The sequence below is a fragment of the Gadus chalcogrammus genome, chromosome 9 (genome assembly GCF_026213295.1).
Source record: "Gadus chalcogrammus isolate NIFS_2021 chromosome 9, NIFS_Gcha_1.0, whole genome shotgun sequence".
NCBI classification, from domain to species: domain Eukaryota; kingdom Metazoa; phylum Chordata; class Actinopteri; order Gadiformes; family Gadidae; genus Gadus; species Gadus chalcogrammus.
Genome location: NC_079420.1, coordinates 2,691,677 through 2,719,550, shown reverse-complemented (window position 1 = coordinate 2,719,550; position 27,874 = coordinate 2,691,677). Strand labels below are relative to the sequence as shown.

At 46.7% G+C, this 27,874-nt stretch overlaps 2 protein-coding genes across 2 annotated transcripts in view; both read right to left on the bottom strand.

The window, feature by feature from the left end:
* Positions 1–4,134, bottom strand: part of kiaa1549la (KIAA1549-like a) — an 86,916-nt gene extending 82,782 nt beyond the window's left edge. Inside the window, exon 1 of the mRNA XM_056598713.1 lies at positions 4,005–4,134. Within this exon, the coding sequence (XP_056454688.1) occupies positions 4,005–4,134 (130 nt within the window). The remainder of the gene's footprint in view (positions 1–4,004) is intronic.
* Positions 4,135–5,871: 1,737 nt separating this feature from the next.
* LOC130389628 (homeodomain-interacting protein kinase 3-like) overlaps positions 5,872–27,874 on the bottom strand; it is a 28,922-nt gene continuing 6,919 nt past the window's right edge. Inside the window, exons 5-18 of the mRNA XM_056599490.1 lie at positions 23,178–23,301; positions 21,560–21,679; positions 21,245–21,331; positions 20,803–20,987; positions 20,414–20,588; positions 19,360–19,480; positions 19,123–19,214; positions 18,770–18,921; positions 15,354–15,515; positions 14,518–14,886; positions 13,254–13,415; positions 12,791–13,056; positions 10,645–10,772; positions 5,872–9,679 (exon numbers count right to left, since the gene is read on the bottom strand). Coding sequence (XP_056455465.1) covers positions 9,107–9,679; positions 10,645–10,772; positions 12,791–13,056; positions 13,254–13,415; positions 14,518–14,886; positions 15,354–15,515; positions 18,770–18,921; positions 19,123–19,214; positions 19,360–19,480; positions 20,414–20,588; positions 20,803–20,987; positions 21,245–21,331; positions 21,560–21,679; positions 23,178–23,301 — 2,716 coding nt within the window. The 3' untranslated portion in view covers positions 5,872–9,106. The remainder of the gene's footprint in view (positions 9,680–10,644; positions 10,773–12,790; positions 13,057–13,253; positions 13,416–14,517; positions 14,887–15,353; positions 15,516–18,769; positions 18,922–19,122; positions 19,215–19,359; positions 19,481–20,413; positions 20,589–20,802; positions 20,988–21,244; positions 21,332–21,559; positions 21,680–23,177; positions 23,302–27,874) is intronic.

Below are 27,874 nucleotides of genomic sequence, written 5' to 3'. Positions count from 1 at the left end.
AAAGCAGGAAAGCACGGAAGAATAGAAACAAGGAAAGAAAGGATTGACTGGAGGCTAACATTCAGTGGAGCGGGCTGCCACAGGGTAAACAGTTGTGTCAGTGCGTTCTCTCGTCCCCGGCTCCGTGCCCGATGGAGGCTGCATGAGTTCCATACGGTGCGACCTCCGTCAGCCCTGAGTGCCATGGAAATGTGGAAGCGCAGGCAAGCTCTCACCGAGGACCACAATTTGTGCAGAGAGGATTTATATCCCTTCGCTCTCATTAGCTTGCACATGTGTGAAGATTTACAACGTAGGATAAGAGTTTTTTTTTTTTTTTTTTTGATTTGCACTCACGTTGAATTCAACATCAGCAAGGGATCAACATGAGCCGATGTTTGACCAGGAATAAAAAGGGGCCGTAGAACAGCAGTCTTTTTAACTTCTTCTCTTGTCTCCCTCCCTCTAGCAGACCACCAAATGTGAACAAATGTGTACTTTTTTTTGTCTTACTGTTTGATACAAAGACCTTCTTTACACCTGGCATTACAATGCGTTATGGAGACATCCAATTAAAAACCGGTAGCCAAACAGGCACGTCGATTCCAGGTGTCAAAGGGGTCAATGCACACCGTTGACCTTGCTTGCAACCTGTTAGTTAAATTGTTTTATCTGTCCAACAAAGAGCTGGTGACTGGTGTGAGCCAGGTGGGCTTGATTCCATATAGAACAAAAAAGTAAACTATATCGGTCTACATTACGTAGGGATCGGTCATGGTTTCAGCTTAAAGCTAGGCAATTTGGAAAAAAAAAGGCAATTTGGAGAGTTAGGCCCAATCCTATTTCTACCCCTTACCCCTTCTCCTAACCCCTCCCCCTTGTTTTGAAGGGGTAAGGGGTAGAAATGGGATTGGGCCTCAATTCGATTTTGAAAGTATCCGACTGAAAGAATCCCAACCCTCCTGTTTCCTTCAAAAGCCGCTCTCCCAAAACACATGACCAGCTCGCGGGCCTTAATGCCTAGTGGAAGACTCTTGTTATGCCCCAAGAGTGCCTGGGCAGAGGTCCGAGGTAGCTGGGTAGGTAAGGAGACACAGGTAGGGGACGCCTAATACGATAAGATAAGAAAAACTTTATTGCCAAATCAATCATTTCATTTGGGACGTATGGAATTATTGCCCGGGATTCATCCAGGTTTATCACAACCACAGATCGATTTTTTTTCTTTCATATAAATCTAAATAAATTGAATCCCATACCTTTAAGTCACTGCACTGCAAACAAACCAAAGTTGAAAGTAAGCGCTTTCAAGCAATTGTGAAGCCAGTCAAATATACCCGCCATGCGAGACGGAAAAGAACACAATTCATTCTTGTCCCATGCTTATGAATAATATATTTAATAGTGAGGAATTCGGAACACCATTCATTCATTGAACTCACCTGTTCAAACTCGCACACAACGTCTAACTGATCACTGTTTTGATTGTTTTTTTTGTTTTGTTTTGTCTTGTTTTTGTTTTATTTATTTCTTATTGCTTATGTTTACTTATTTATTTATTTATTTATTTTTTCCACAATGTCTTGTTTTTTTTTTAAAAATGTATGATGAATATATGCTCTGTAAGGTGACCTTGGGTGTTTTGAAAGGCGCCTCTAAATTAAATGTATTATTATTATTATTATTATTATTCATTCATTAGCCATAAGCAGCGGCTAACGCGGTGGATCTGCGCCGCGTCCAAACCCCGACAGAAAGAGGAGGCTCCCGTTGGCCCCGAGCCAGCGCCACAGACGCCCATCCGACCCACGGTGCCACGGGGCCAGCGTCTGACACTGATTATCAAGCAAGCGACTCTGACCCCACTCTTTTTCCCGGGCTATTTTAACACATGATTGGCAAGAACAAAAAGGCAAAGACAAGAAACAGCGCTGGCTGCAGAAGGGTTCCCATGGTAACAGCCCATCCAGTAGGATACGGCTAATGGGTGAGAAATGCGGAGTATCTTTTAAATAACACACTTCACTGAAACATGTGCAGTTATATCCACACACACACACACACACACACACAACGTGCAGCACAACCCACACATGTGTGTGTACTGAACTATCACCCTCAAGCCACTAGACCACAGAACTCTTTTATGAATGGTGAAGAGAGCCGAGAAGAAACATGGCTCTTCAAGATGTTTAAGACCGACCCTCTACTTGTTTTATCTGCTATAGAAAGCGGACATACGCACACATATCCAGTGCAGGAAAACCTGCCGATAGTGAACACGGTTATTGTGATACATAAGAGTGGAACATTCAACCATTTGTGTTGATTATGGTCAATTTGGCAAACATGTTATGAATCCTCTCCTTGAACTGCAGCAGTGCATTGTGGGTGGACTAGGCAGGTACCACTGGTACCTGACTTCAGATGCGAGGGAAGTTCGGACAGTGACTTGCATAATGTCACTGTCCTAGCGAGACCAGTTAACCACTGCGGCAGTCAGCCAGTCAGCAAGCAGGGCGGTCACTGCATCAGCAACCAGGCGGGCAAGCCCAGTCATTAAGGAACAAAAGAGTGAAGCAGGACAACAACTAGTCGGCCTAATTAGGAGGGAAGGAGTCTGCGTCCAGCTGTTTACCATCCGCAGCCCGCCTCAGGATCTCGCCGCCGCTCTGGTTGGCTGTTTGATGCCACGGAAACATCTGCAAGGCTGCACGTCTTTCAAGGATCCTCGCAACCGAATAACGTTCTTCATTATCGCAGTCCTTTGTAGTTATCTAGTTCAGTGCTGAGACGTAATCAGTGTGAATACAAACTCCAGTGTTATGTTTATCATGTTGTTCTCAGACATAGCTATATGCTATGAACATAACTATCTTTAACCAAATATAATAAATACTGAAGTGAATCATCATAAATTATGTGTTTCAAACACCTCCTTATATTTAACGAGTTTCAATCCGAAGGCAGACTCGGAGGTAAAATACATCTCGGCCCCAAAAAGCAGCAGACGTCTGTCTGATGGGAATAAAGCAATTGCATCTAATCTTTTTATGACCGGGGGTTATGCCAAAACTGAGGCGTGATGAGAGCTGGAGTCTCTGTGGTGTTGTTGTCAGGGCTCAGAGACAGGCCTGAGATCAGTTCTAATACCGTGAGGAGGTTCAGATTGCACTGAGCCGAATGCATTATTTAAAATACTATTTTACCAATGAACAAGTCCATTTTTCCCCCAAAGGATATTATTAAAATGATGGTTTATAGTAGTAATGTAATATTAGTACAATTGCGGTTATTGCTGGAGGTGTTGTTGTGATGGTTTTGTATGGTCTTGTACTCAGCAGAGGTTTAGTTTCCCTGACGGGTCTAGGTTGAAGTAATGAAGCCCATCTCACACAATGACAACTGTGAGGACGCGATTCTATTTTCGTCGTGCCCGTGGCTAGATGGCTGGCTGGCTGGCTGGCTGTTTGGCAACATAAATAATTCGTTGATATTGAATATGAAACGTCTTCCCTGTAGACCTACAATCCAAGGTGAGTGACCTCGGCGGTATGCGCCACTCTATCGGGTCTGGAGGGGCAGCTCGACAGTCGCGCGGACACCGGGTTCCCACCACCAAAACGCACGGCGCCGAAACGTGCGCGTCGCACGGCGCGAGTCACCGCACGGCGAAATGCATAGACCTGTGTGTATTTTGTGTTATTATAATAGTTTTTTTTAATGAACAAGATGAAATAAAAAAAGACAGAAACTACAAAAGCATGAGAAGTTACAATGAGGTGAACTTAAATCTACACCAATGATAGCTACAGTTTCCGAAATGATGGGCTTGGTTATTTACACACGCCAAACGTTATAGTCGAGTAGATCACGGGGGCAGAGTGCGCGCTGCACAGGAGAGAAGCCAGGCTAGGTAATCTGTTGATATATTATTGTTATTATGATATACCAATACGGCTAACCTTGCAGTATGGAGACGGCAGCACACATCGGGGTAGAGTTTGGTCACTATGGAGCCTTACCTTCGGCAGCTAGGGAGCAGTGCAGCAGCAGCAGCACCAGGGTCCACACGGTCAGAGAACACCTGGCCAGCGTGCCATTCGTCGCCAGTGGCTTTTTTCCGTTTGTCGCCAAGCAAACCGGTAACAGCATCCCAAAATCGGGCCATTCCGTCAAGCCTCCGAACCCCGAAACGGCTTTGTTAATGCTCTGCCTAAACATGGCTCAACCAGTTAATTCCGAATCGAAATTCTTCAACGGTGTTGCTCTTGTGAAATGCATTGGATCAACCTGCTCCCAAGTATGGAGAATCTAGGATCTCCCCATGAGCTTGTTAAAGGAGACCAGAGTACATGAAAGACAGATTGTGTGAATCCTGTTTGCACCCCTAATGCGGCTGGAAAGCGCTCTTCATCGTTGAACACACATCGAGCATACGGGCAGTGCGTGTGTATTGCCTTCAACAGCAGCAGCAGCGTCACGTTGGTTAATTATTCCGATTTGTTCCGACCCTAGTCCAACGGCTTCATCATTCTTACATCTGGGCCGTGTCCTCTCTGGTTATTTACCCTTCCGCATAACCCGTGGTGCCATTAGAATACAAATATTAAGCCACTGATGATGACGCCAGCAAGGACTGCCCAGAACATTTCTTTGGCAAATCGAGTCCTTGTGGAAAACATGCGACCCCTGGTGGTGGATGAAGGCAGCTGGATCATCTCAAAACAAAAGTGAGATTTGAATCCTTCAATGGATTTATTCTGGGAACAAAAAGTTAATTTATAGACGCAAATATTCAAGCCATTACTTACTCCATACGATCAAAGAATGTGTACTATTTTTAACCCTAACCCTCAGCCATTGGTTGACTTGAGTATTATACAAATAAAGATAATTTCCTCTGTTCAGATCAATCTCATGATAACAAAAACAAGCAGACAATATCAACTGAAGCAAAATATGTTTTTTTTTAATTCAAAGTGAATCTTGACATCATACACCATATACTCATTTTTTTGACAATCACCCTTAAGAGTCACTTAGAAGGACCCGCTTGTTGTGACAAAGTACATAAGGCCAGGTCACACTGAAACTCACTAGAGAGTCAGGTGGAGAGAAGAAAACGACCAAACACTAGTAACACACAAATACATCCAAACAATTATTTTCCCAGTCATGTTGTATATTGCACAGTGCAGTTGCTACATGTCAAACTAGTGTAGCATTAAAATTAAAAATTAAAATCAAAACGGTAAAATCATAAAGCCACACAATCTATACACACACACACACACACACACATTTGTAAGCAGTAACAGTTCAAAATTAAATTAAGAAATCACATCTACATACTTATGAATTGAGTATACAAAACTTTAACCCATTAATTACAAACTTCTACTTGAGTGTCATAAGGATCAAATAACATACAATTGCCCAGTGCCCAATGAAACGTCATTAGTAAAAGCATAGAACCCAGAAACAGCAAGCCTGCAGACTATTTTGGATCCTGTCACTGTTAAATAAAGCCAACTCTAACCTAATCTCTTGTTTTCAAATGACTTCAATCCCATTTAGCCCACTGGCTCTTTTGGTTTTGCCATATGCTAGAACGGATATCCCATGAATCAGGGAGATGAAGATATTGCCCATTTTGTCGATTTCTTTAATATTTTAATTTTCTTTTAAAAAAAAAGGCACTCAATCAACTCGACTGGATCTGTGTACCCACACACCGGAGCTGTCCGACGCTGTGGTTATGCAGAGTGTGAAGCTACGGGACACAATGTGCTGTGCTTGGATTTAGCTCCATGATCCATTTAGGGGCAATCTGACCCGACAGTGATGATGATTCAACTCTCAGCGAGAGGCCGAGGGGGCGGTAGGGGGGGGGGGGGGAGGGTCGTTTCCGGAGTGATCCTGAGCAATCAGTCCAAAGAGGTGGTGGGGGGGGGGGGGGATTTCAGAGCCGTGCATCACGACCCCCGCATTGGTGTGGCCGTGCACGTCTCTGATGTGCTGGTTGGTACAACGATACTAAACAAAAAAAAAAAACACCATAACAAACTAAAATCCAACACCTGACGGGCATACGTCAAAACAAGTGCCGCTAACAGAATCTGCTCCCCAGTTGGGTCGATCGACTACAGAGGGAACACGCCGGAGCCACTGCCCCCCCATCCAGTCCAACATCAGACTACGTTCTAGTCGTTGATATTGACGTGCACACTCTAGTGCAGCGGACCAATCCGTTCTCCTACATCAGGGTTCGACAGACACGGTTGCATCCTCGACAAGCACACACCTTGACTAAAGCCACTCAAAACACGCACGTTATTTAAAGAAAGCCCAACTTCGATCACTAAAGCCTGCCGCTTTAAAACAGAAAACACAAGATAAACCCCGAGCAATGGCAGACAGCGGCGTACACGAAACACTAGAGATTCAGGAGGAGCCCTCCGAGAGAGCAACGTGGCCGCCACAGAGACATCAAACTAGACTACGTCACGTCTACAAGAACTAACAGTCCCAACACAATACATTCACAGCATGTGAGTAAAGCTTTGCATCTGTGTGTATAATAAAGATAGGTCCTGTGAGTTTAGTACTGCATGGCGTCATTGGTGTGGTTCTGGCGCTGGAACAAACTTTCCCTGACTTATACTTTCTTAGGATTATGTAGAAGACGCGCCACTTGTTTTGGAACGTCCTGGTTCGCAAAACAAGAAAAAAAAAAAAGGACTTTGGGTTGAGTGGTGAATAACGGGATTAATAACACGGGTCAAACCCAGAGAGAGAGAGAGAGAGAGAGAGAGAGAACACAACCTGCCGGTCCCCAAAGCACCGCTTCTGTCAAATGGATGCAAAGACGCAAATCGGGAACCAGTGGGTGGAAGAAGGCACTAGATGAACGGTACAAAACTGTTGTAAATACAGCTCAATAACAAGAACAAAAATACAAAAAAAAAAGCTATGTCTTCAGACAGAATAAAACCTTAAGTACAACACAATTACCGTAACCAAACATTATTTGATGAGGAAAATACTGATGCTATACGATGCACACACAAAACCCCACAAGTTCACCAAAGTAAATAAAGAGAATATAAACTAAGCTAGAAACCTCCAATCTACGATTACAGCAGTTTAACAAAATCACTTCAAAAACAACAAAAAGCCATTATACAGAGGCACTTGCATGTATGAATATGATTCAATATGCTCTGGGATCACACTTCACCCAGTTCTATGGTATCCATTTATCAAAACAACACAAATGTGAAGAAAGCTGTGGGGGCGAGGGGGGGGCGAGGGGGGTAATGTTAAGTCCTCTAACTCACAGCTATGGGAAGTGAAAGCCAGTCGATACATAGCAGCTCATTACCTATACATTCCACATACTACACTATACAACGATGATAGTTTAACCAATGATACCATCTGCGTTTACTGGGGTGGGGGGGGGGGAGGGGGGGGACATGGACCACAAAGAGTGTCCATTTAAGTGATCAGTCTTTGGTGCAGAGACGAGTAGAATGCCGGTCCGTTCAGGCAAGGTACTGTCCATTAAAGAAGGCATACCCCTTACCACACACACACACATTACACAGGTGTGGGGGAGATGGGGAAAAACTCAAACCATACACAAGCAAGGCAATGCCATACCATGACGGAATGTATGCAAAAAGCAACGAGACAAAAAAAGGATTATTAACTCAATGAAAAATATCCAATAAAATACACAGAAACACTCCAATAGCCCAGCAAGGATACTGTACGTTGATTGGTTATTCAAAAACACTGAAACATTTTTTTAAACTACAACACAAAATAATCAATTGGTTTGTCCTTAGCCCAAACTTCAGCAGTTTTCTTTAGCGCTCCTGACAATGTATTTTAAAATATACTATGGATTAATTGAAATACAGCCTTTACGCAAGTAACACACAGCAACCCAAATGCTTTCTAGATTGTATTGCAGTTACAGTTAACAGTGACAATACTGTTGTTAAGCACTAGTGTATAGAAATGGATTATCAAAATATGAAGTCATTCAGTACATACATAAAAAGCTTAGTCGATCAAAAGCCTATATATCATTTATAGTCTCAATACAAACTCAGTCTTTACACCAAACGGGAAAATAAAGAAGCACAAGCCAAAGTCTTGTGTCTATCCACTAGGTTCATCCTATTAAACAAGAAGTAAAGCTTCAAGTGCTGCTGCAAGCCCATTAACATTAAAATCTAGAAACTCCTGAAGTTTTTGTCAGACTCCACTCTTAAGGCACTGAAAGGTGTGAGGGGGGGGGAGGTGAGGGAGGGGGTCTTTAGGATATCAGGGGGGAGTGGAGAGAGTGGGAGGTCCGATTCCTCCATGGTGAACACGCATTACCGCACGCTCGCACCAAAAGCCAACGCCGCGAATACATGCAGAGTCAATGCAAACAACACGGCTTGTGTGATTCTGCTCGTGCGAACGACGCAAATTTGCCTCAATCGCGCGTTTGCTTGAGTAGAAATATTTGAAATTTGACATAAATTTCACTTGACGCTAAACAACTCGCGTGACAAAAGTCTGCGGTTGGCCCGAGTAGGTTATTTGCGTGGCTTTTGGTGTGAACGCACCTTAAGGATGGCTTAAAGAGCTCTGGGCACTCCTATCACAGAGACGGGGAAAAGGCTTAGGCTTACCAAAAAGGTGCCCGACAACAACAATAAACGGCTTGTTATTCAGAACAATACTGGATTCACGTTGTGTGATTAACAGAAATCTCACATAAACTCCAGACACTTTCCCACAAAGCACACACACACACACACACACCGCAAAGTCATCGGAAGTCGCCCAGAGTCCATTTCCCTCCGGACGACGTAACGCCACCTCCCACGGGGATACGAGGCCAATGCTTAACCTAAAGTGTCCAGTACTATCAGACCCCATCGCCCCCCCGTGTCATGCGGCAGCACTATCGTCGTGGTGGTGGTCAGCAGTCAGGCGTAGCCGTTCCGTGCTCTGCTGGTGAATCTACCTGGCCAGGTAGCGGCCGCCTCGCGCCTCCCGCGGGCCGCGTCCGTGCCGAGGCAGAGCGGCGGCGGAGGGCCCCGGCGGCCCCGACGGGCCCTCAGATGAACGAGAACTGGTGGTGGTGGTGGTGGTGGTGGCTGAGCTTGGTGGGGCTCAGGGGGAAGCCGCTGAAGGCGGCGGGGGAGGCCATGTAGGGGAGAGGGGGCGGGGGCATGCTGGTGAAGTGAGGGGGGAACTGGTGGTGGGGGAGGGGGAGAGGGTGAGGGTAGCCAGAGCCATGATGGGGGAGCATGGTCGGCGAGGGGAGGAGCCGGTGGGGGCCGATGCCGAGGGTGACCTGGTGCACGATGGTGCCCCCCTGGGGGTGAGACAGACCGTAGCCAGGCTGGAGGAGCGGCGGCGGGGGGTGCGAGGGGAGGTGGTGGGGGTGGGGGTGGTGGTGGGGGTGCGTGGCGTGCAGGGGCCCGGTAGGAGGGTACGCCAGCAGGGCGTGCGCGGGCAGACACTGGGTGTGCCCGCGCGGGGTGGTGGAAGTGTGCGTGGGGCTGCCGTGCGGCAGGTGGGTGAAGGTGTGCGTTTGAACGGTAGGGGGGATGAAGGCGTGCGGCCGCAGGGGGACGTAGTTGCCGTTCCACTCCTTGCTGCTGTGGCTGGAGCCGTAGGAGGGCACCTGGGGGAGGGAGGGGGGGGGGGGGGGAAGGGTCAGCTGTTTGCAGTGATCAAAGTGTGTCCGGCGATAAGGTAGCGTTAGCATTTTATTTCAACAACACTTATATAACAATTAACTTAATGTAACATTTAATAACCAATAATTTGGAACACTGAACAGATTTGAACCGAAAGAATACTATTAAAGTATAGCTAAATTAATAAATAAATAACCAAAGATTGCAGTTGGAGGATGCTTGCAGGTAGGCAAAAACCCTCAACTAGTTTGGTGGTTTAGTCAAATATCCCATTAGCGCTTCTTATTAGATGGGAAAAAACATGAAAGTCTAACATGAACGTCGCAATAACGAGGCATAGTGTTACGAGTAGCTTATGTGTGTGCGCAAGAATGGCAGTGTGCGTATGTGTGTGTGCGAGTGACGTCAGCGAGTGAGTGGACGAGCGAGAGCGAGCAGTAGCGTGTGTGTCTAGTGAAGAAGCGAACGAGTCCGGTAGAATAAAGTACCCATCCTGTCAATAATCGGTGGCCGCTTCATTCCGACCTATAATCAGACCAACTGCCAGTCAAATCACACAAAACAATAGAGACAGGGATCACACAGGCTATTTTTTTCGCGCTTGGCCCACTCTGGATAAATGTCGTTCATATCGCATATGAGGACTTCGACGGCTGTGGAGAAATGCAATCCTCCGTAGCCACGGAGAGCTGTCATCACAGAGAGGGCATCTCGTCGCATATTTACAGCATCGATAAGATGGGGCGCTGTCAGCAGACTATTATTTAGACAAATTATTAGCAAATTTCAATCGGACAATTTGACCAGAGTTAGAAAGGGCGCGATTTCGGTGTCGATACGCGTATCGTTACAGCCCTAGTTAAAAGAGTTCCTCACTAGTGTGATGCTCTAACCCCACCCCAGTTCTAGAGAGGGTCAACCGGCATTAGACGGAGAAGCGGGGGGCTACCTGAGGGAAGCCCAGGGGGTGCTGCAGGGCGGACCCCCTCTGGCCCCGGGGCAGCAGGGGGGCGGAGGGCAGCAGGGCCGGACCGGAGAGGCCGCAGCGTCCTCTGGAGCGGGACCAGGACTCGGAGGCTGGGGGGGGAGAGAGAGAGAGAGACAGAGACAGAGACAGAGAGACAGAGACAGAGACAGAGACAGAGACAGAGAGAGAGAGAGAGAGGGGGGGAAGAGACAGAGAGAGAGAGAGAGAGGGAGAGAGACAGACAGACAGAGACACAGAGAGAGAGAGACAGACACAGAGACACAGAGAGACAGTGACAGAGAGACAGAGAGAGAGAGAGAGAGGGGGGGAAGAGAGAGAGAGAGAGACACAGAGAGAAGGGGGGGGGAGAGAGAGAGAGAGGGGGGGGGAGAGAGAGAGAGAAAGAGACACAGAGGGTGAGTAACAAGCAGCGCAGAGAGCTGCTGGCAGAAACTCAATGCAATGCAACAACCAACCTGAGGAGACATGCATGGGGAAAAGAGGGGTGGGGAAGTGTAGAAAATGAACACACACACACACACACACACACACACACACACACACAGTAACACACACACACACACACACACACACACACACACACACACACACACACACACACACACACACACACACACACACACACACACACACACACACACACACACACACACACACACACACACACACACACACACACACAATGCTGATACTAATTATCAGCGGCCTGACGTCCCCCTGGTCTCTGGTCTGTAGCCAGGCCTGGCGGGGACTAGGCGGGCTAAACAGCATCTGCTGGGGTTGATTTCCAACGGGTCCAGGCCCCAGCGCAGCTACTAACATAAGGCTCTCCTGTTAGACAGTAAGCGCTTTCTGTTTTTATGGTGTTCCTGCACCCGTTGCCTACGCTAGTTTGTTTTTTATCTATCATTTATTTTAAGTTATTTACTAATATTTGCTAGATAAAATACAAATTTAAAAATAGATCTCTAATATTCGTCAAGAAACGACGGAGTGCTTAACATCCTAGTAAGTCCAGGCAGTAAAGTATAAATTCCCTCAAGCACTGACAGAGTTACAGGCAAGGACTTACTACGCATTAACATTTGAGTTCCAATCAAATAAACTGTCATTCAATCGCACTCAAGACTCATTCCAATTCAACCACAGGTACATCCACCTGGAAAGTAGATCACAGAAGAGCTAGTGCCAAAGAAGAGAAAATTGTCACTCAGCAGAAAAACAACGGCAAAAACAAAGCACCAAACGCGAGGTTGTCCCTCAGACTATGATCTGCAGCCAGTTCTCCCAGCAAGCTTTCAACTAGACTGAGATCCGTGCCTTCAGGCAACTGGCTCCGTTTGGTGGGAGCCCCAAGAAACACAGAAACACAGGCAGTGGCTTTGATCCAATAGTCAGGGAGATGCATCCTGCTTTTCCTAATCCGACAACAATCGGGCGTCGACAGGCTAGTGTCCACAGTGGGGCGGAGGGCTTCACGCCTCGCTGTCTATTTGCCCGACAGCAAACATGGATATGATGAATAAACAAAGGATTTCTGTTCAAACATATCCTATTTGAGGTCTCTTACAGTTAATAATTAACCAGGCGTCACGGTGACGGGTCGGACACGGGCAACCGACAAGAGAACCCTTGCCTCGATTGTTTATTGGTGCTTATTTTGTCGTCTCAACAGTACATCTTAAAATAGGCCTCTATAGAAGAGGACAGACCATGTGAAGTGCTACACTGACAACGGTCATATTGTCCGGTGAGGATGCATCTCCGAGCCACTGGAGCACAGCCAGTTCCTCCGGTGGTTTTACCATCACCTGTTAAAGCCTGTATGGGCCACCAGGGGGCGGTAAGCCCCCAACGGGCCCACGAGACCTGCAAAGCAGACAGAGCCAAAGCACAGGCAACAGACCACATGAGCCTCGGGGGGAAATAAAGCAATCACTACGCTCCGATCCGCTCGGCTAAGAACAGCCACAAAAAGATCAACAATTCAAAACGTGGGATAACGCCATACACAGCTGTTACGAGAATTGCCATGTAATCCTTTTTTTCACAGGGTTAAACGTCCTACTACGAGTACACGAGTGAGCCAGAAGGAGAGTAGACCGACCCGTCCTGTGGCTGCGGCCCTCGGTCGCCGCGCTGTAGTTGTTGTTGTTCTGCACTCTCATCGGTGGGACCACCATGGTCCTGGGGCCGTTGCGCCCCTGGGCGACCACGGCGGCGGAGCCCAGTCCCGCCACCACGGCGGCCAGAGGTGGGCGGTTGTTGCGGTTACCGTTGCCGAGGTAGCAGTAGGGGACGTTGCCGGGGGGCGAGGTGGGGGAGCCCTCCACCGTCTCACAGCCGCTGCCGTGCCCGTCGTCCTCGGAGACGCTGGACAGGCAGAAGCAATCAAACAGGACTAGTTAGATCTATAGAACTATAGACGCAGACCAAAGAAATCAGGTCAAAATAAATCACATTCAATGAAACAAACACGATGCTAAAATATTACAACATGAACATTTAAAGTAGCCTAAATTTCTATGAGCACACACGTGCACACACACACACACACGCACACACACAACCTGTTGGGCCTCTTGCAGGGCGAGATGGAGGGGCTGGACTGGGGGGAGTTGGAGACGGAGGAGTCTGTACTGAGGCTGCTGTCGGGGCTACTGAAGGAACAAACTCTCTCCATGGACACACTGGTGTTCCTGCATGCCTCACACGCACACTCCCCTTTACATCTGGAAACCACAGAAACCCACAGCGCGTCAGACAGAGGCAAGGCCAACAACCGTTCAGACAGCAAGGAAGAAACAAACAAAACTTTATCTGACCTCACTGTCTACCAACTATTTGCTCCTCAATGACGGTCTCTCTATTCACTGCAGGTCTATTTTAACATGGCTACCATTTGCCTGATGAGTGAAAGGACTAAATACTTGTCAAGTATGGCCCGTAAGTACAGACAAACTGAGTCAATAATATTCTGCATGAGACGCCGTTGTCGATATCTGGGGGAAGAAGTCAGTCCAATCTCAATCGTTCACCGAATAGGCGTCACAATAAGCATAATGACACCATGGTCGGTCATCGACTCTTCTTAGAGGCGCTGAAAGAAGCCGAATGCTTAAAGAGACCCCATTATACTACTTTTCTGGTCTTCATTTCTTATTAATGACTCCTATAGCGCAACCTGACAAGAATCACAGCACAAAAAACAATGTCGATTTTCGGGAAACTCTTCCTCTCATCTGGGCGCTTTCAGCATTCTCTGTCAACGCTCGGTTTCGTCCTTCTCCGCACCCCTCCTGCCAACCCCACTCCGATGTGATTGGTTACCTTCCGGAAGACCTGCGAAGGGCAGTCGAGCTCCCCCCCCTCCTTTTGCGCGTGCATGTAGCCTACTTCAGCAAAGGTAATTGGAGACATATTGTAAGCTAATTCAATTAAATAAGTTTCCCTCACAACCCAAAAAAATATTTTTGGGAGGGGAAGGCATTGTTCCACAAACGTGCAAAGCTACACTGTGAAGTGAAGCTTGGGCGAACAAGGAGGTGTAGACATTCCGAAACTGTTGCTGGACGACTTCCATGGTAGCTCTTGGTTTAATGTGTCGCGTACCTCTTGTCCATTGTTTTTATTGAGCAGGCTGGACTGTGTCGCGCTGCAATAATGATAAGATGTTTACGTAGCTACCGCGGCGATCGACATCCGGCCTACCATAAAAAAACAACAACAACCTCGGAACTGAGCTGGGCTATATCGCCCCCTGACTACCGGACTGAGGCGAACCGAACCCTACGGTGGAAATGCGTCGATAAGTCGTTCTTTGGCGGTGCTCACTCTCTCAGAAGACACTGCCGGTCGTCCTCGTCGTCGGTTGGCTCACTGTGGATGCTGATCACGCTGGAGGCGGGGCTCGGCGTCTCGCCCAATAAGACGGCCACCTCGCGTGGCGGTTGATTGGCCGCATCCGGCCGCCGGTTGGAATCCATCGTCTCCTCTTTGAAGCATGTCACTTTTTTGACAGAGTCTTCGTAGTCGTCCTCTTCCTCCTCCTCAGCGTTCAGTACTTCCTCTTGCCTGCTTTGCCGCGGAGGCCCTGTCCACTGGGGCGGATCCCTTTTGGCCACCGCGTGTCTGACCAAGTCGGCCATCTTGGGCGTCCGACACATGGATATCTGGTACATGTTGTTGGGTTGGGGTGCATTCCTTTAAATCAAGAAGGAGATTTTGTTGTTGCAACAAATCAAATTGTTGGGACACAGTACACCCAACTGTATTCGCCCGAAAGACAAACACAGTTCAGCCATTCAAGGAGAAGAGGTAGACTAGAGAGCTGGCCGAAGAACGAGATCCAAGTACACTAACTATTTCCACAGAGGATTGTGGCGTTTGTGATGAATCAAAATTGATTGATTTTCTCGAAAAGGTTTTAATGCAGTGCATTAAAGTCAACTCCCCATGCCTGTGTTTTATCATAAAACCAAACCACTGAGCCAAATGGAGCAATTACTTAACTGGCAATAAGAGGATAGGCTCAGGAAATTGAAAGCCACTTCTCGACTACTCTAATAAATCTAGGATCACAATGGATGGATCATACCTTATTTTGGGCTTTTTTCTCGATGGAAAGATACGTACACTTTAACAAGACGCAAACAACATGCTTCGTTTACCTGTTGTAACTGTGCCTGTTTCTTTTGTTGGCTGTCTGGGGCCACACAACGTGAGCCACACCAATGTTCATTGGCTGGGCAGCAGACAGAGCTGGCAGCTGATTGGCCAGGAGATGCTGCTGCATCACAGTGTTGTAATGGTTGCCGTGGGGATGAACATTCCTGTAAAAGGCAGAGCATGAGTAAAGAGGACAGAAAAAAAAAAAAAAAAAAAAGGCCAACAGCTTGCATATATATATATCTTAGGCCCTGTCCAAACTAACCCGGGTAAATATAAAAACGCACAGTCGCAATGAAAACGATCTCCGTCCACACTATCGTTTTCGGAATGGTTTGCATCCACGTTCCACACTGAAATGATTTTGATAAACAGTTGTTGTACTGGTTACGCCTCTCCAGCCACGCCTCTCTGTTTAGATTACAGGCGCGCAATCAGCTGATAGCTGCAGTTGATCAGCTGGCTAATCTTCACTCACAAGCAAAAATATGTCTCAAACCAAAAGTACAAAGGCGTGTTTTTTTTCTTTTTGAAACGCCACACCAAATACAGTTTGAACTGGCGTCTTTGCGTTTTTTTCCCCATCCCTTAAGCACAGCAAGTACAGCGCTCGCCTTTGGCATTGGACTAACGAATATGTTCAATATATCGAGCTGTAACTGGAAATACAAAAGTACATTGTAGGGAGAAATCATCATTTCCATTTCACCTGACATTTTTTGATGAGCGTCTCGGTCTCAAGCGCAAGCTTGTGGCAGCGTCATGGCAGTGTCATGGCAACCAAATGTCATCGTTTCTGAAAGCCTCCGTCTACCCTGACCACACTACAACGCGAACCCAGCGTTTTCACATTCATCCACCTCAGCGATCGTTTTTGTAAAGCATTGTTTTCAGTGACGGAATTCGCCGTTTCAGTGTGGACGGAAGGGCTAAACGGATAAATATTTATGCGTTTGTAGATTAACCCGGGTTAGTGAGGACAGGGCCCAACCATCTAACCATTTTAACCCCCACAAATATGGAAGAACAAAAGTCTTAAAGAGCCCATGCCATTAAAATCACATTTTTCCTGTTGTTTGTTAAATAACATAGGTCTGAATAAGTTTGTGAGCTGTGGTAAGTTTGAAATCTATGCAGTTTGTCTGCTGAATGCAATAGGCAATGAAAGGAAAAAGGCAGAAGAAATGAGCCGATCTGGATAAGGTGAGACTGTGACGTAGCGTTGTCAAACTATTATTCATGGCCCTGCCCACTTGGTTGGTTCGTAACCACCCACAAGAATTCTGAAGGAGTCGTGATTGAGCTAGTGCTAAATGCTAACACGTGTATGGTAGTTGCTTAGTTCGTAGTAACAGGCTAGTTACAGAATTTTGAATGCAATGGCAGAACGACATCGAAGTACATGAACTGCGACATGCTGCCTGCCGCCGGTTGCCGCGGCGCGAGGCACCACCGCCGCGAAGCACCACCGCCCGGCAGCGGGCAGCCGGGCGGTGGTGCCTTGCGCCGGCAGCAGGCAGCAGGCAGCGCGCGGTTCTGTCTACTACAGATTGATGTGGAAGTGGAAGAACCAGAGACGTCGGAGAACCCGACGAAGTCCTTTGTGATTCATTATATCGTCTGGACGTGCACACAGCTTTTGGCCGTGATAATATGTATTATTTGAAATAGATATCTATGTATTATATGATATTATTTAGATATAGAGCTCCAGGACTGTAACGCAAGTGTTGTACACTTCCTTGTTATTTGGATAACCGTTCTGCTGTTGGTGTGATGGCATAACACGTCGGACTCTCGTCTATGGTATTTATACAACTAGGCCCGTAGTGGGGGTTATCTCAGCCATGGTTGAGAATGAATTGGGGGAAAGGAACTTTGGCTTTGACTCCCTGAAGTCATGAACCACGACATGGAGGAGAAAGGGATTGTTGACCGCGGTCGTCTCCCGCCGGAGCCTATGGACCACCGCCTCGGCTTCAGGATGCGGTGATTAGCGCTGACCGCTGCCGAGGCGGAGGGAAGCAGGGCTCAAGCGGGATACATTCGCGGCCAACAATCCCTTTCTCCTCCATGTCGTGGTTCATGTAGCCTACTTCAGGGAGTCAAAGCCAAAGTTCCTTTCCCCCAATTCATTCTCAACCATGGCTGAGATAACCCCCAATACGAGTCTCGTTGTAGAAATACCAGAGACGAGAGTCCGACGCGTTATGCCATAACACCAACAGCAGAACGGTTATCCAAATAACAAGGAAGTGTACAACACTTGCGTTACAGACCTGGAGCTCTGCTCTATATCTAAATAATATCATATAATACATAGATATCTATATCAAATAATACATCACGGCCAAAAGCTGTGTGCGCGTCCGGACGATATAATGAATCACAAAGGACTTCGTCGGGTTCTCCGACGTCTCTGGTTCTTCCACTTCCACATCAATCTGAAGTAGACGCGGTCGTTTGAGATTCATAATAACCTATCGTCTGGAGGCTCACACAGCTTTTGGCCGTGATAATATATATTATATATTATATGATATAGATATCTATGTATAATATGGGTTTCTAAGAGCCATTGCGATACATCCACCGTAAACAGAGCGCATGGTACCGTGGCTACAAGCTGCTCAGGGCCAGGTGATAATATTATATATTATATGATATAGATATCTATGCATAATATGGGTTTCTACGAGCCATTGCGATACATCCACCGTAAACAGAGCGCATGGTACTGTCAGTGGCTACAAGCTGCTCAGGGCCACACCCCCACCCCCCTCCTTGACCTGCCTTGACACGCCCACCGTATACAGAGCGCATGGTAGTGGCTACAAGCTGCTCAGGGCCACACCCCCACCCCCCTCCTTGACCTGCCTTGACACGCCCACCGAAACAGCGCGTTTGGGGGAAGCTCAATATGCGACTGTTTCGGAGTGACTGTAACTCTGCACCACAGCTGAATTTCGGGGACGTCTTTGAATACTGTGTTTGTGGCCCACTAATACCTATATTAAAGCATCATAAAATAGAATGGCATGGGATCTTTAAGTCAAAGTCAATAAAATTCAACCAATGAACGGCGACAATACAAGCACATTTGTATTTTTATCATGGTGAAGATTGATAAACCATGTAGTAACAGAAACAAATGCTTCGTATTTTTTTGATATTTCATCTATACAATTTTTTATTTTAAAGCAAATTCAAGTGCATTCAAAAAGGCACCGAATGAACTCCAGAATCCAGACCATAATGTTAACCACGCCCAAACCAGCAGCTTGGCACCGCGGCACTAACCCCGGTGACTAAACGGTCCCGCGGTCAGTTGGAGGATATTTTAAAACACCCTTGTCGACAATCTGGGCAGGAAGACTTCCTCCGTGAGTCAGTGCCAGAGGCGCTTCGAGAGACTCACCCCCAGTCGCCGATCCGCTGCTGAGGCAGCCCGCACTCGTTGGTTAGGGAGGAAGGAGGAGGCGGCGGGTGCGAGGGCGGAGGCCCCACGGGGGTCATCTGCTGCCAGGCCGCCGGGACCAGGAGCTGCTGGCCTCTAGTGGACCAGGCCGGCTACCAGGACAGGGAGGAGAAGGTGGAGTGATGCTGGGCTGCCTTCTCTTAGGATTCACTTCACACTAGCAGTCTTGTCGTCCATCAATTAAGCATCAATTAACGTCGGGCTAACAGCATCTTTGTGTAAAATGTCACGTCATCAAAATGTAAACCAGCCCAATAGTTAAACAAAGTAAAAGATGCACCGCCCTGTATTACCTGCGTCATTATCCCCGGTCGCATCGGTAGAGGTTGAATGGGAGGGGCTTGATTCACCATGGAAACCGAGTATCCAGGCTGATTAAGATTACCTAAGGGAGGGAGAGAAATTAAATCCTGGCCGGTATGGGTGAAAGGGTTCACAGGACGGGGTGACTTGATTTAAATGCATGGATGAAGAGCGGTGTAGTTGGTGAGCCATGGCACCGCCCACGCTCGGCCAGAGTGGGGACGGACCTTGCATGCTGGGAGGGCAGAGGATGAGGGCCGGGGGGAACGAGTCGCTGCATCCGAACTGGTTCCCGGTTGGCAGGGGTATTCCCGAGTGCAAGACGGGGGGAGCCGGCTGGTTTATCACCTGAATCGGAACGACAGAACGGTACGGTATGATGAGATTGGAGTACTGAGAGGATTAAGACCGGGAGGTCGCACAAAGATACTGCAGAAGAGAGACAAACACGGGAGACAAAAGGAGGAATCAAAAAGGGTAAATCATATAGCTGATGAGATGACCATGATATCGTCACGTCTGTATTGGTCACCAGATTACGGGCCGCTATCATCCATTATTGCATGTCCTCACCTCCAGGTGGCACCAAAGGCAAGAAGGGGAAGTGTGTCAGAACCAGTGAGAAGATCATATGACATAGTGGATATTTATATGTTCGGTGAAACCTTGAAATAATATGCAGTTGTGTTTGGTCCACCATGAGGAATGGGATGCCTCCACACACACACACACACACACACACACACACACACACACACACACACACACACACACACACACACACACACACACACACACACACACACACACACACACACACACACACACACACACACACACACACACACACGGCTGCCTGTCCCCTGAAGCGTAGGGATTTAACGTCCGCTGTAAAAAGTCAGTCCTCCACAATTTAATTGAGTCCATTCCTTGAACTTTACACTGCCTTAACTTAAATGCATAAATGGTAAATGGACTGCAATTATATAGCGCTTTTTCTGTAACCAGTGGCCACCCAAAGCGCTTTACAATATTGCCTCACAATCACCCATTCACACACACATTCACACACCGACGGCGGAGTCAGCCACGCAAAGGCGACAGCCAGCTCGTCGGGAGAAGTTAGGGTTAGGTGCCTTGCTCAGGGACACCTCGAACACTCAGCTAGGAGGAGCCGGGGATCGAACCAGCAACCTTGAGGTTACCAGCCAACCCGCTCTACCTCCTGAGCGACTGCCGACCTGCGTAGAACAATCAATACACACAGTTTGGATAGCGTACCTGAGGGTGCACTGGCATCTTCTTGTAGGCCAAGGGGAGGCCGGTGGGGGGGTTGGAGTTGGGGGCTGCCAGGGCTGTTCTGGAGAACGGATCCGTGTTGTGGTTGAGCGCATCGAAAACAGTGTTGCCGGGGCGACTGTGGCACATGTCCATGATGTGGAAACACGACTGCACGCTGGAGGGGGACGAGAGAGAGACCTTTGGTTGGTCGCGGGCCTGACACAAACACTTTCTTCACTTACTTTAGAAGAATTCACGGGTCAACAACAACTTGGATCACCGCAGAGGCGAGATTGAGACGCGGACGAAGGGATGAACGACGAAGATGTTCATGTTCCACTCTTGCGGCACCGCCTTGGTAATAAAGTGAGCGAGTGAGACGGGCTTACTGGTTACTGTGGGGGTAGTCCAGCATGTGGGTCATGGCGAGGAAGGGGTGGCTGAGCACGTCCGAGGGAACCGTCCTGCCCTCGGCGTCGACCAGCAGCATCGTCTTCAGCAGAGACACAAACTCCCGGCGGTCCGCCTTCTCCACGTGCATGTCGCTGGGGTCAGGGCTCATCACCAAGTTCACCTGGCACACACAATTTGACTTTGAAAAAAAGATGCATCGAAAGCGGGAACCTTCCTTGCGTTATTGGTTAATTCGGTTGTTATTTGAGGTCGATCCTGATGCGGTTATGCGCCAACCGAAGCTTGTCCGACAGAGTTAGGGATATTTATTCATCTAATTCAATCAGCCAGGCAGGCAGAGTTTTAGCAGCTCACTGTGCCAACAGAGAAAGAGCCATTTGTCTACGATGAGGTTTCTGAAGGCAGAGCAGTACTCACGTGGGCGATATCGTCAATGCAGCTGAAGATGTACTTCCTGGCCTCCTTGGACTTCAAACCCGTCTCTTTCTCATGCTCATCTGTGGTCTGAACGCAGAAAGGGCAATTTAGTCATGAATAAATAAATAGTGATGAATGTAATCCAACCGTTACTGCTACAAGGCGACGTTCATGATCACCCAGGATATCTGCATTGAAATGCAAATGGTGGCATGCATCATGGAATGCATGCAAGGGTGAAAATCATGTGTGCGCGCGTGTGTGTGTGTGTCTGTGTTCACCAGCATGATTTAATTGGAAGAAAATAATGGATACCTTCAGTCGCCAGGTGGCGTAGGGAGAGTCAGATTCTTTCCGGAAAAATCGAGATGTCTTGGTTCCCTTGTTGAGCAGATGCTCTCCAGGCACCCCCTGGGTCTGGGAGATGTACCGGACCTGGTCGTAGACACACAGAGCCAGAGAGATGAGAAGTGAGAAAGGGAAACCAGGGAACAAAGACCGAGCTTTATGTCAGGGTCAGGAGAGGGTTCAACTAAAGAAGACATGCTGCACGGAAACTTATGAGAATCAAGTTAGAGGAGTGACGGCACGTGTAATCAATTAGATGTGACCCAATGTATTAAAATCTAGCAACATACAAAGAATCCTTTATTATTTTGCTCTAGTCTTTCTGTAACAGCCAATTACTAGAGAGAAAACCCCGGGGGGTAACTCGGCTCCCTGGGGAAGACATTACTGCCCTGGTGGCGTGCAGCGGGCTGCAGGAGCACGCGGGATAGCGCGGCCCGCGCGCTGGCGTGAGGCAGAGCGAGGTCTTGCGTCACGGCGTCCCAGGTCCCAGGAACTTTAACCTTTACGCCTCTGCCAAGAAGACACTCTAAATGACCCCCCTGATGGGGCGAGCAGCAGGGCCAGGCCAGCGGGGCCCACGGTATGGTGGATTCCGTACTTACGGGTAAAAGAAACCCATCAAAACTATTCCTTCGTATTCCTGGGGCAGAATGCGACCTGTAACATGACCAATTACTTGGTATAAGGAAAACGGGAGAAGTCCCACTTGCAACTCTTTTTTTGGGCAACACGGAGGAACAAAGGGATTGTTTATATGTAGGGGTGACATTCCTTTCCTTAAGGAAACAAAAGAGTAACACTTCCGCAGGCTCTTAACTTTGAGTCATCTTTTATACCGTTAGAATCATCGGCAAGCAAAAAAAAAATGTACCCCACAAATGGAGTTCTTAGCAAAGGCCCTGCTGAACTGCTACCTTATATGTTGTATCAAACTGGGAGACTCATAAGGGGATATGCCAACTTGTTAGTATTGCACAATATAAACATAAACTAGCGGTTTACACTACACACATTAATTGTGTGGTCATTTACTATGAGCCTCATGTTAATATAATACATTGTGCATATGCATCTCATGTGTTCACAGAACAATGTAGACACTGGGTGGAATTATAATTTAGAAGTGTCTGTTCTTGGCTCACCTTATTGGCCTTTATTCTCTTTTTCTGAGAATAAAGCAGGTTTTCTAGCTGTAACCTTATTCAACCCTGAATTTCTGCAGTCTGATTTTAGTCCTTCACAGACACACATTTTGTTATTTCTTCTGTTAATAGCTCACACGCACTGTGATGGCACCAGCTGCCTTTTCTACACCTTCTGACGTCAGATGATTCTCTAGCCTCAAATGACAGCAGCTGAGAGTTGGCAAGAACCAGGATCGGTGGCATTTAGAGAAATTCTAACAAGTGTTAATAGAAATAAGCACTTGATATGGCCATCATTTTCTACGACCCGCACTCTCTGCTCAATGCGGAAAATCGCCCAACACTATCACTGACTCACCTTCTCTCTTTCACTCAATGATGACCGAATGCAACGGGGGCTAGAGAGAGCGAGGAAAGAGTCTGTGAGGCTGTGTTACCTGGTCGTACTCCAGGGCTCCAGGGTAGAGAGGCCAACCCAGAAAGAGCTCAGCCATCACACAGCCCAAGGACCACATGTCTATGGCCTCGGAGAACGGAAGTCCCAGGATAATCTCCGGAGCTCTACGAGGAGGAAGGGAAATGCAGAAAAAAAACGTATTAATTTGGAGGGCAAGTATGAAGTTGAATGGTTTAAATCGTTCAGAACTGCGGGACAGCCCATCCGTTGTCTAGAACAACGGTCTGTGGAGATTTATTGAATGGGTTGAACTAAGAAGGCCAAGCAGTCAAAGCTTGACTTGACAGAATAGGTTTCAGTTCTCTCTGCAATCATCACAGAGTGGCAAAAACCGGGTCAGCGAAGAACATTTCACATTGAATTGTGCTGAATTTAGTAGAATTGTTGTTTAGGATGACAACATTTTAGTTACTTTTTTTTTTTTAAAGGAACCCATTCCTTATTAGACCTTTAATGTTTGAGCTTGTTTTAACCGTGGACTACACCTGCACAAAAGCACAGAGGTTAGGCAACAGTGTTGCAAATAATATTCAGTGTGTTGACAACCATTAGAGAAATGACAGTTACTAAGCAACAACCTGATACTCCATTAGACAGAGGGAAACCAGGTCATCATTCATCATCGTAGCGCATCTTGTGCAAGTCAATTGCAAATGTCAAACCCATTATTTATACATCAAAGCACAAAACAAATAGTAGTCCATAAATTTAGAGGAGGAAGTAACCGTTTATAATTTCCTGTTGCTCATAACCAAGCAGAACGTTTGGGTTAAGTTTTTGAAGAGGATAACCGAGGGAAAGACCTCTCCACAAGAAGACAGTCACTACTCAGTATTTTACTTCTGCAGCTTTTCGTGGAACTTGGATTTCAAAGTTTTCATTGTAGCGCAGAACCAGATAAATTAAAACAGCAGAAATTCCTAATTTCTGCCTTGGTCCAAAGTAAAGCATGAAAGCAGTGTGGAACAGCCTAAAGCTATGGTGACACCTTTTATATACCAAAATATTTAAATACCCAACACCAATCGGTTAACTTTACAAATAATTTATTTTATTGCTTTCTTAATATTAAATGGGGACATATTATGAAAACCACACTTTTCCTTGGATTCGGGTTGTTGTTGTTTTGGGTCTTTGGCGCTCCCACACGCATACAAAGTTTGAAATATTTCCGTACATGATTTTTTGACTGAGATATGCATTTCGGAAAGTACCCCGCCTACAGTTACCAAACGAGCTAGTCAGTTTCGGCGCAGACTCCTAAGTAGGAAGCAGGCACATTTGAATATTACCTTCCACTTCCCCATATCCCTCCATTTGGGGCATAAATGCGATTTTGTGGACCAGCGGACGAGCGCTGGAGCTGGAGGAGATGTTCGCACATTTAAGAAGAAGGGAGATTCAATACAAAAACATGTCTAGTTTGTCAGTTTGCCATGTGACTGCCTGGCAGCTTCCCACCCGGAGGAAAAGGAACAGGAAAAAGGAAAGGAACTTTGGCCTTGACTCTCTGAAGTCCAGATTGAACTGCGACATGGAGGAGAAAGGGATTTCAGAGAGTCAAGGCCAAGGTTCCCCCCCCCCCCCCCCCCCCCCCAGTCTTCCCAACCATGGCCGAGAAAAACCCCACTACGACTCGTTACTTGTGGTGGAAGTACCAGAGACGTCAGACGTCTTTATGATTCATAATATCATCCGGAGGCGCACATAGCTTTTGGCCGTGATATTATAGATACCTAATACCTATAATATATTATTATCATCATCATCATCATCATCATCATCATCATCATTATTATTATTATTTAGACATATAGCTCCGGGAGACAGCAACAATCACTTCTCCTCCATGCTGGGGTTCACTCTCACAGCTCATTGACCATTAAAGCTACAGACACCAGAAACAGAACAATCTGAAGGGACTGAAACAGAGGGGAATAGCGCGAGGCAAGATTGTTTTTCCTTAAGCTATTTCCAGCAAACAGCTTCAAAAACATGTTTTTTGGGACTCATAAACTATGTTTACTTGTTGTGAAAAAATAATACGTCACCTTGAGAAAGAAATTAAAATCATGTCAAAGAACCGAATCCAATAGTTGTTTCGTCACCCACAACATGTTTATTGGTAAACAACAGCTAGGTTCAGAGAGCGTTTGCATGAACAGTGAGTAGCGCAACAAGAGCCAAAATGCTGCCACAACCGCACCTTTCCAGAAGAACACTGCATACTTTAAGGTTTTGTGGCCCGACCTGTTCTAGAAGTGATGGTGAATTATGGACACTAGAGTGCAGCAACCAGGTACTGCAGGGCCAAATCATCCCCATCTGTCATTTTGCTGATATGGTAAGAAAACCCTCAAGTTTAAGCCGGCATTCGAACACTATATGTAGCATTAGTAAATGTGTTTTGGCCTGAGAGTTCAAGGAAGGAGGGGGGGGGGGAGAGGGGGGGTGTTATTCCCATGGTTACGACGCACAGCTAATTTGCTATACTTTTTCAGTAACAACGTCGTGTTATGCGTTATGCCCTGATATGGATACGGGGTCACAAGAGATCGCAGACACAAGATAAAGATAATCGATGATCCATTTTAGCGGCATTTTCCGTAGTCCATTTCGAATCATGGAGCTCAGTGACCGTGACATTCTGAAAGTGGGACTAAACTCTGGATGATGCAGGCGAGCCCCCCCAAGAAGTAGGTTAATCCTGCCCTTGTGGACAAGCCCTCACTGATGACATTAGAGAAGACTCCAAGAGATGAGAAAGGCTGCTGGGACATGCAGGCAACACCACACAGAGCTACAGGCCGATAACAACTGCTTCACTTAGTCTCTCTGCGCCTGATTAGCATCTGCCTACCAAGAACGAGTTCAGGGCCACCTTATGTAAAGCTTCCAGCATTCCTTGTCTGGTTATCTTCTTTGTAAATAGACCATAATGAGTAGCTGTAACCAAAGAGAGGACCATTAACAAAATAAAGATCCTATCTTTTCTAAAAAAAGGACGCTTAAAACACCATGAAGCCCAAATGCGTGCTAAGTCGACAGCCAGCTTTCCATTCACCTGGTGTGCTGTGCTGAATTATTCACATAGCCCAGTGCTCAGTTTTCACTGTGGGAGGTGGATGTACGTCAGCAGCGTCCACACAACATAACAGTCACCTCACCAAAGCCTGCTGTGTCATGGCTACCATGGCAACAATGGCATAAGAGCATGACCAACAATGAATGGCCACCGCCAGAGCCTTCCAACCACAGAAGTCACCGTCCTAAAGTCAGCAATGCGCCACGTTTCCAGACACCTTTTGACCCAATTCTCGATAGCACACATGTCAATAACGTCGTGCCACTTCCTTCTGTAAAAAAAAAATATGGAATTGAATGAATAGCAAATGAATACCATCAAGACATTTGAGTGGCAAGGTTGGCATGACAACTTGGATCGGAGGTTTGTTTGGTCTGTGATCAATTTGATAAGACTTCGACCCGAGAACAGAACTGCTAAAGGTGAAAGAGTATATATATATATATATATATATATATATTCACAATATTAAATAACATGGCCCCTTATCAAATATAAACACACACTAACAGCATTGGATACGAGTGTCTGGGCGTTTGATATTGCATAATCCATGGTAGCTAGATAAGGGCTGTGTACGAAGAGAATATAGAATACGAGACCTCCCACGGGCTGGCTCTGGTTACTAATCAACCAACTCCTACATGGAGGAGATTCAGTGCAAGCTGGACATGGGAGGATTGAGGCAGTGAAAAGGGAACCGGGTTTTGTTCAGTTTAAATGAAGCATGTGAAGTGCAGTGGTACGGGTGAGCTAGGTATTTTATTTCCTTGAAGCTGCGTAAAGTACGATGCGTGTTTTAACCCAGTATCACTGTATCTTTGTGTTCCGGTCACGCAGGAGGGGGTTTACTGTGGAGTTGAGCGAAAGGTCACACTTGACTAGTATGGCAACGGGTAAACACAGTTAGCAAAGAGTTATCTTGCGTTGGTAGCGAATGTGCTCATTTGAATGACCTGATGAAAATAATGTCATCATCGTGAGTGCACATTCCCATCACTTAACCGTTTCCTTTTTTTTATAAGAACCAGATTGTCAAATAAGAATTTATAATAAAACATGGGTTCTTAACAACATAATTTGATGACCTAAATATTCACATCAAGCACCATGGCAAGCCCGTTTCAGATTGAACTCTGATCTGAACCTGGCACAGAGCCACCTAAAAAGATAAGGCACGAAAACATAAGTACACAACGCACATGGCACAGCATATGAACACTGAATGGGGTTAGCTGCAGCGCATGTTCTTGTTATGCAATAGTTATATCAGCTCTATGGTTCACTTACTTTCCGTCTGCATACTAGGAGCAGAGAAAGAGCTCGACGTTCATTAAAATGGACCCTCCAGAGTTGGGGAGATAAGCGCAAAGTTATACATCTCGTACCTGAAGACGGCATGTCTGATGCATTACTACTAGAGCTGTCAGTTAAACGCCTTATTAACGGCGTTAAAAAAATTAACGCGCGATTAACGCAATTGTTTTATTTAAAAAAAAAAAAAAAAAACTTTTTTTTTTCTTTGGCTCAAAACATAGAAGCAGTAGCCTGACTGCTATGTTCAAATGACATTTGTTCAAAGCAGTCGTTTA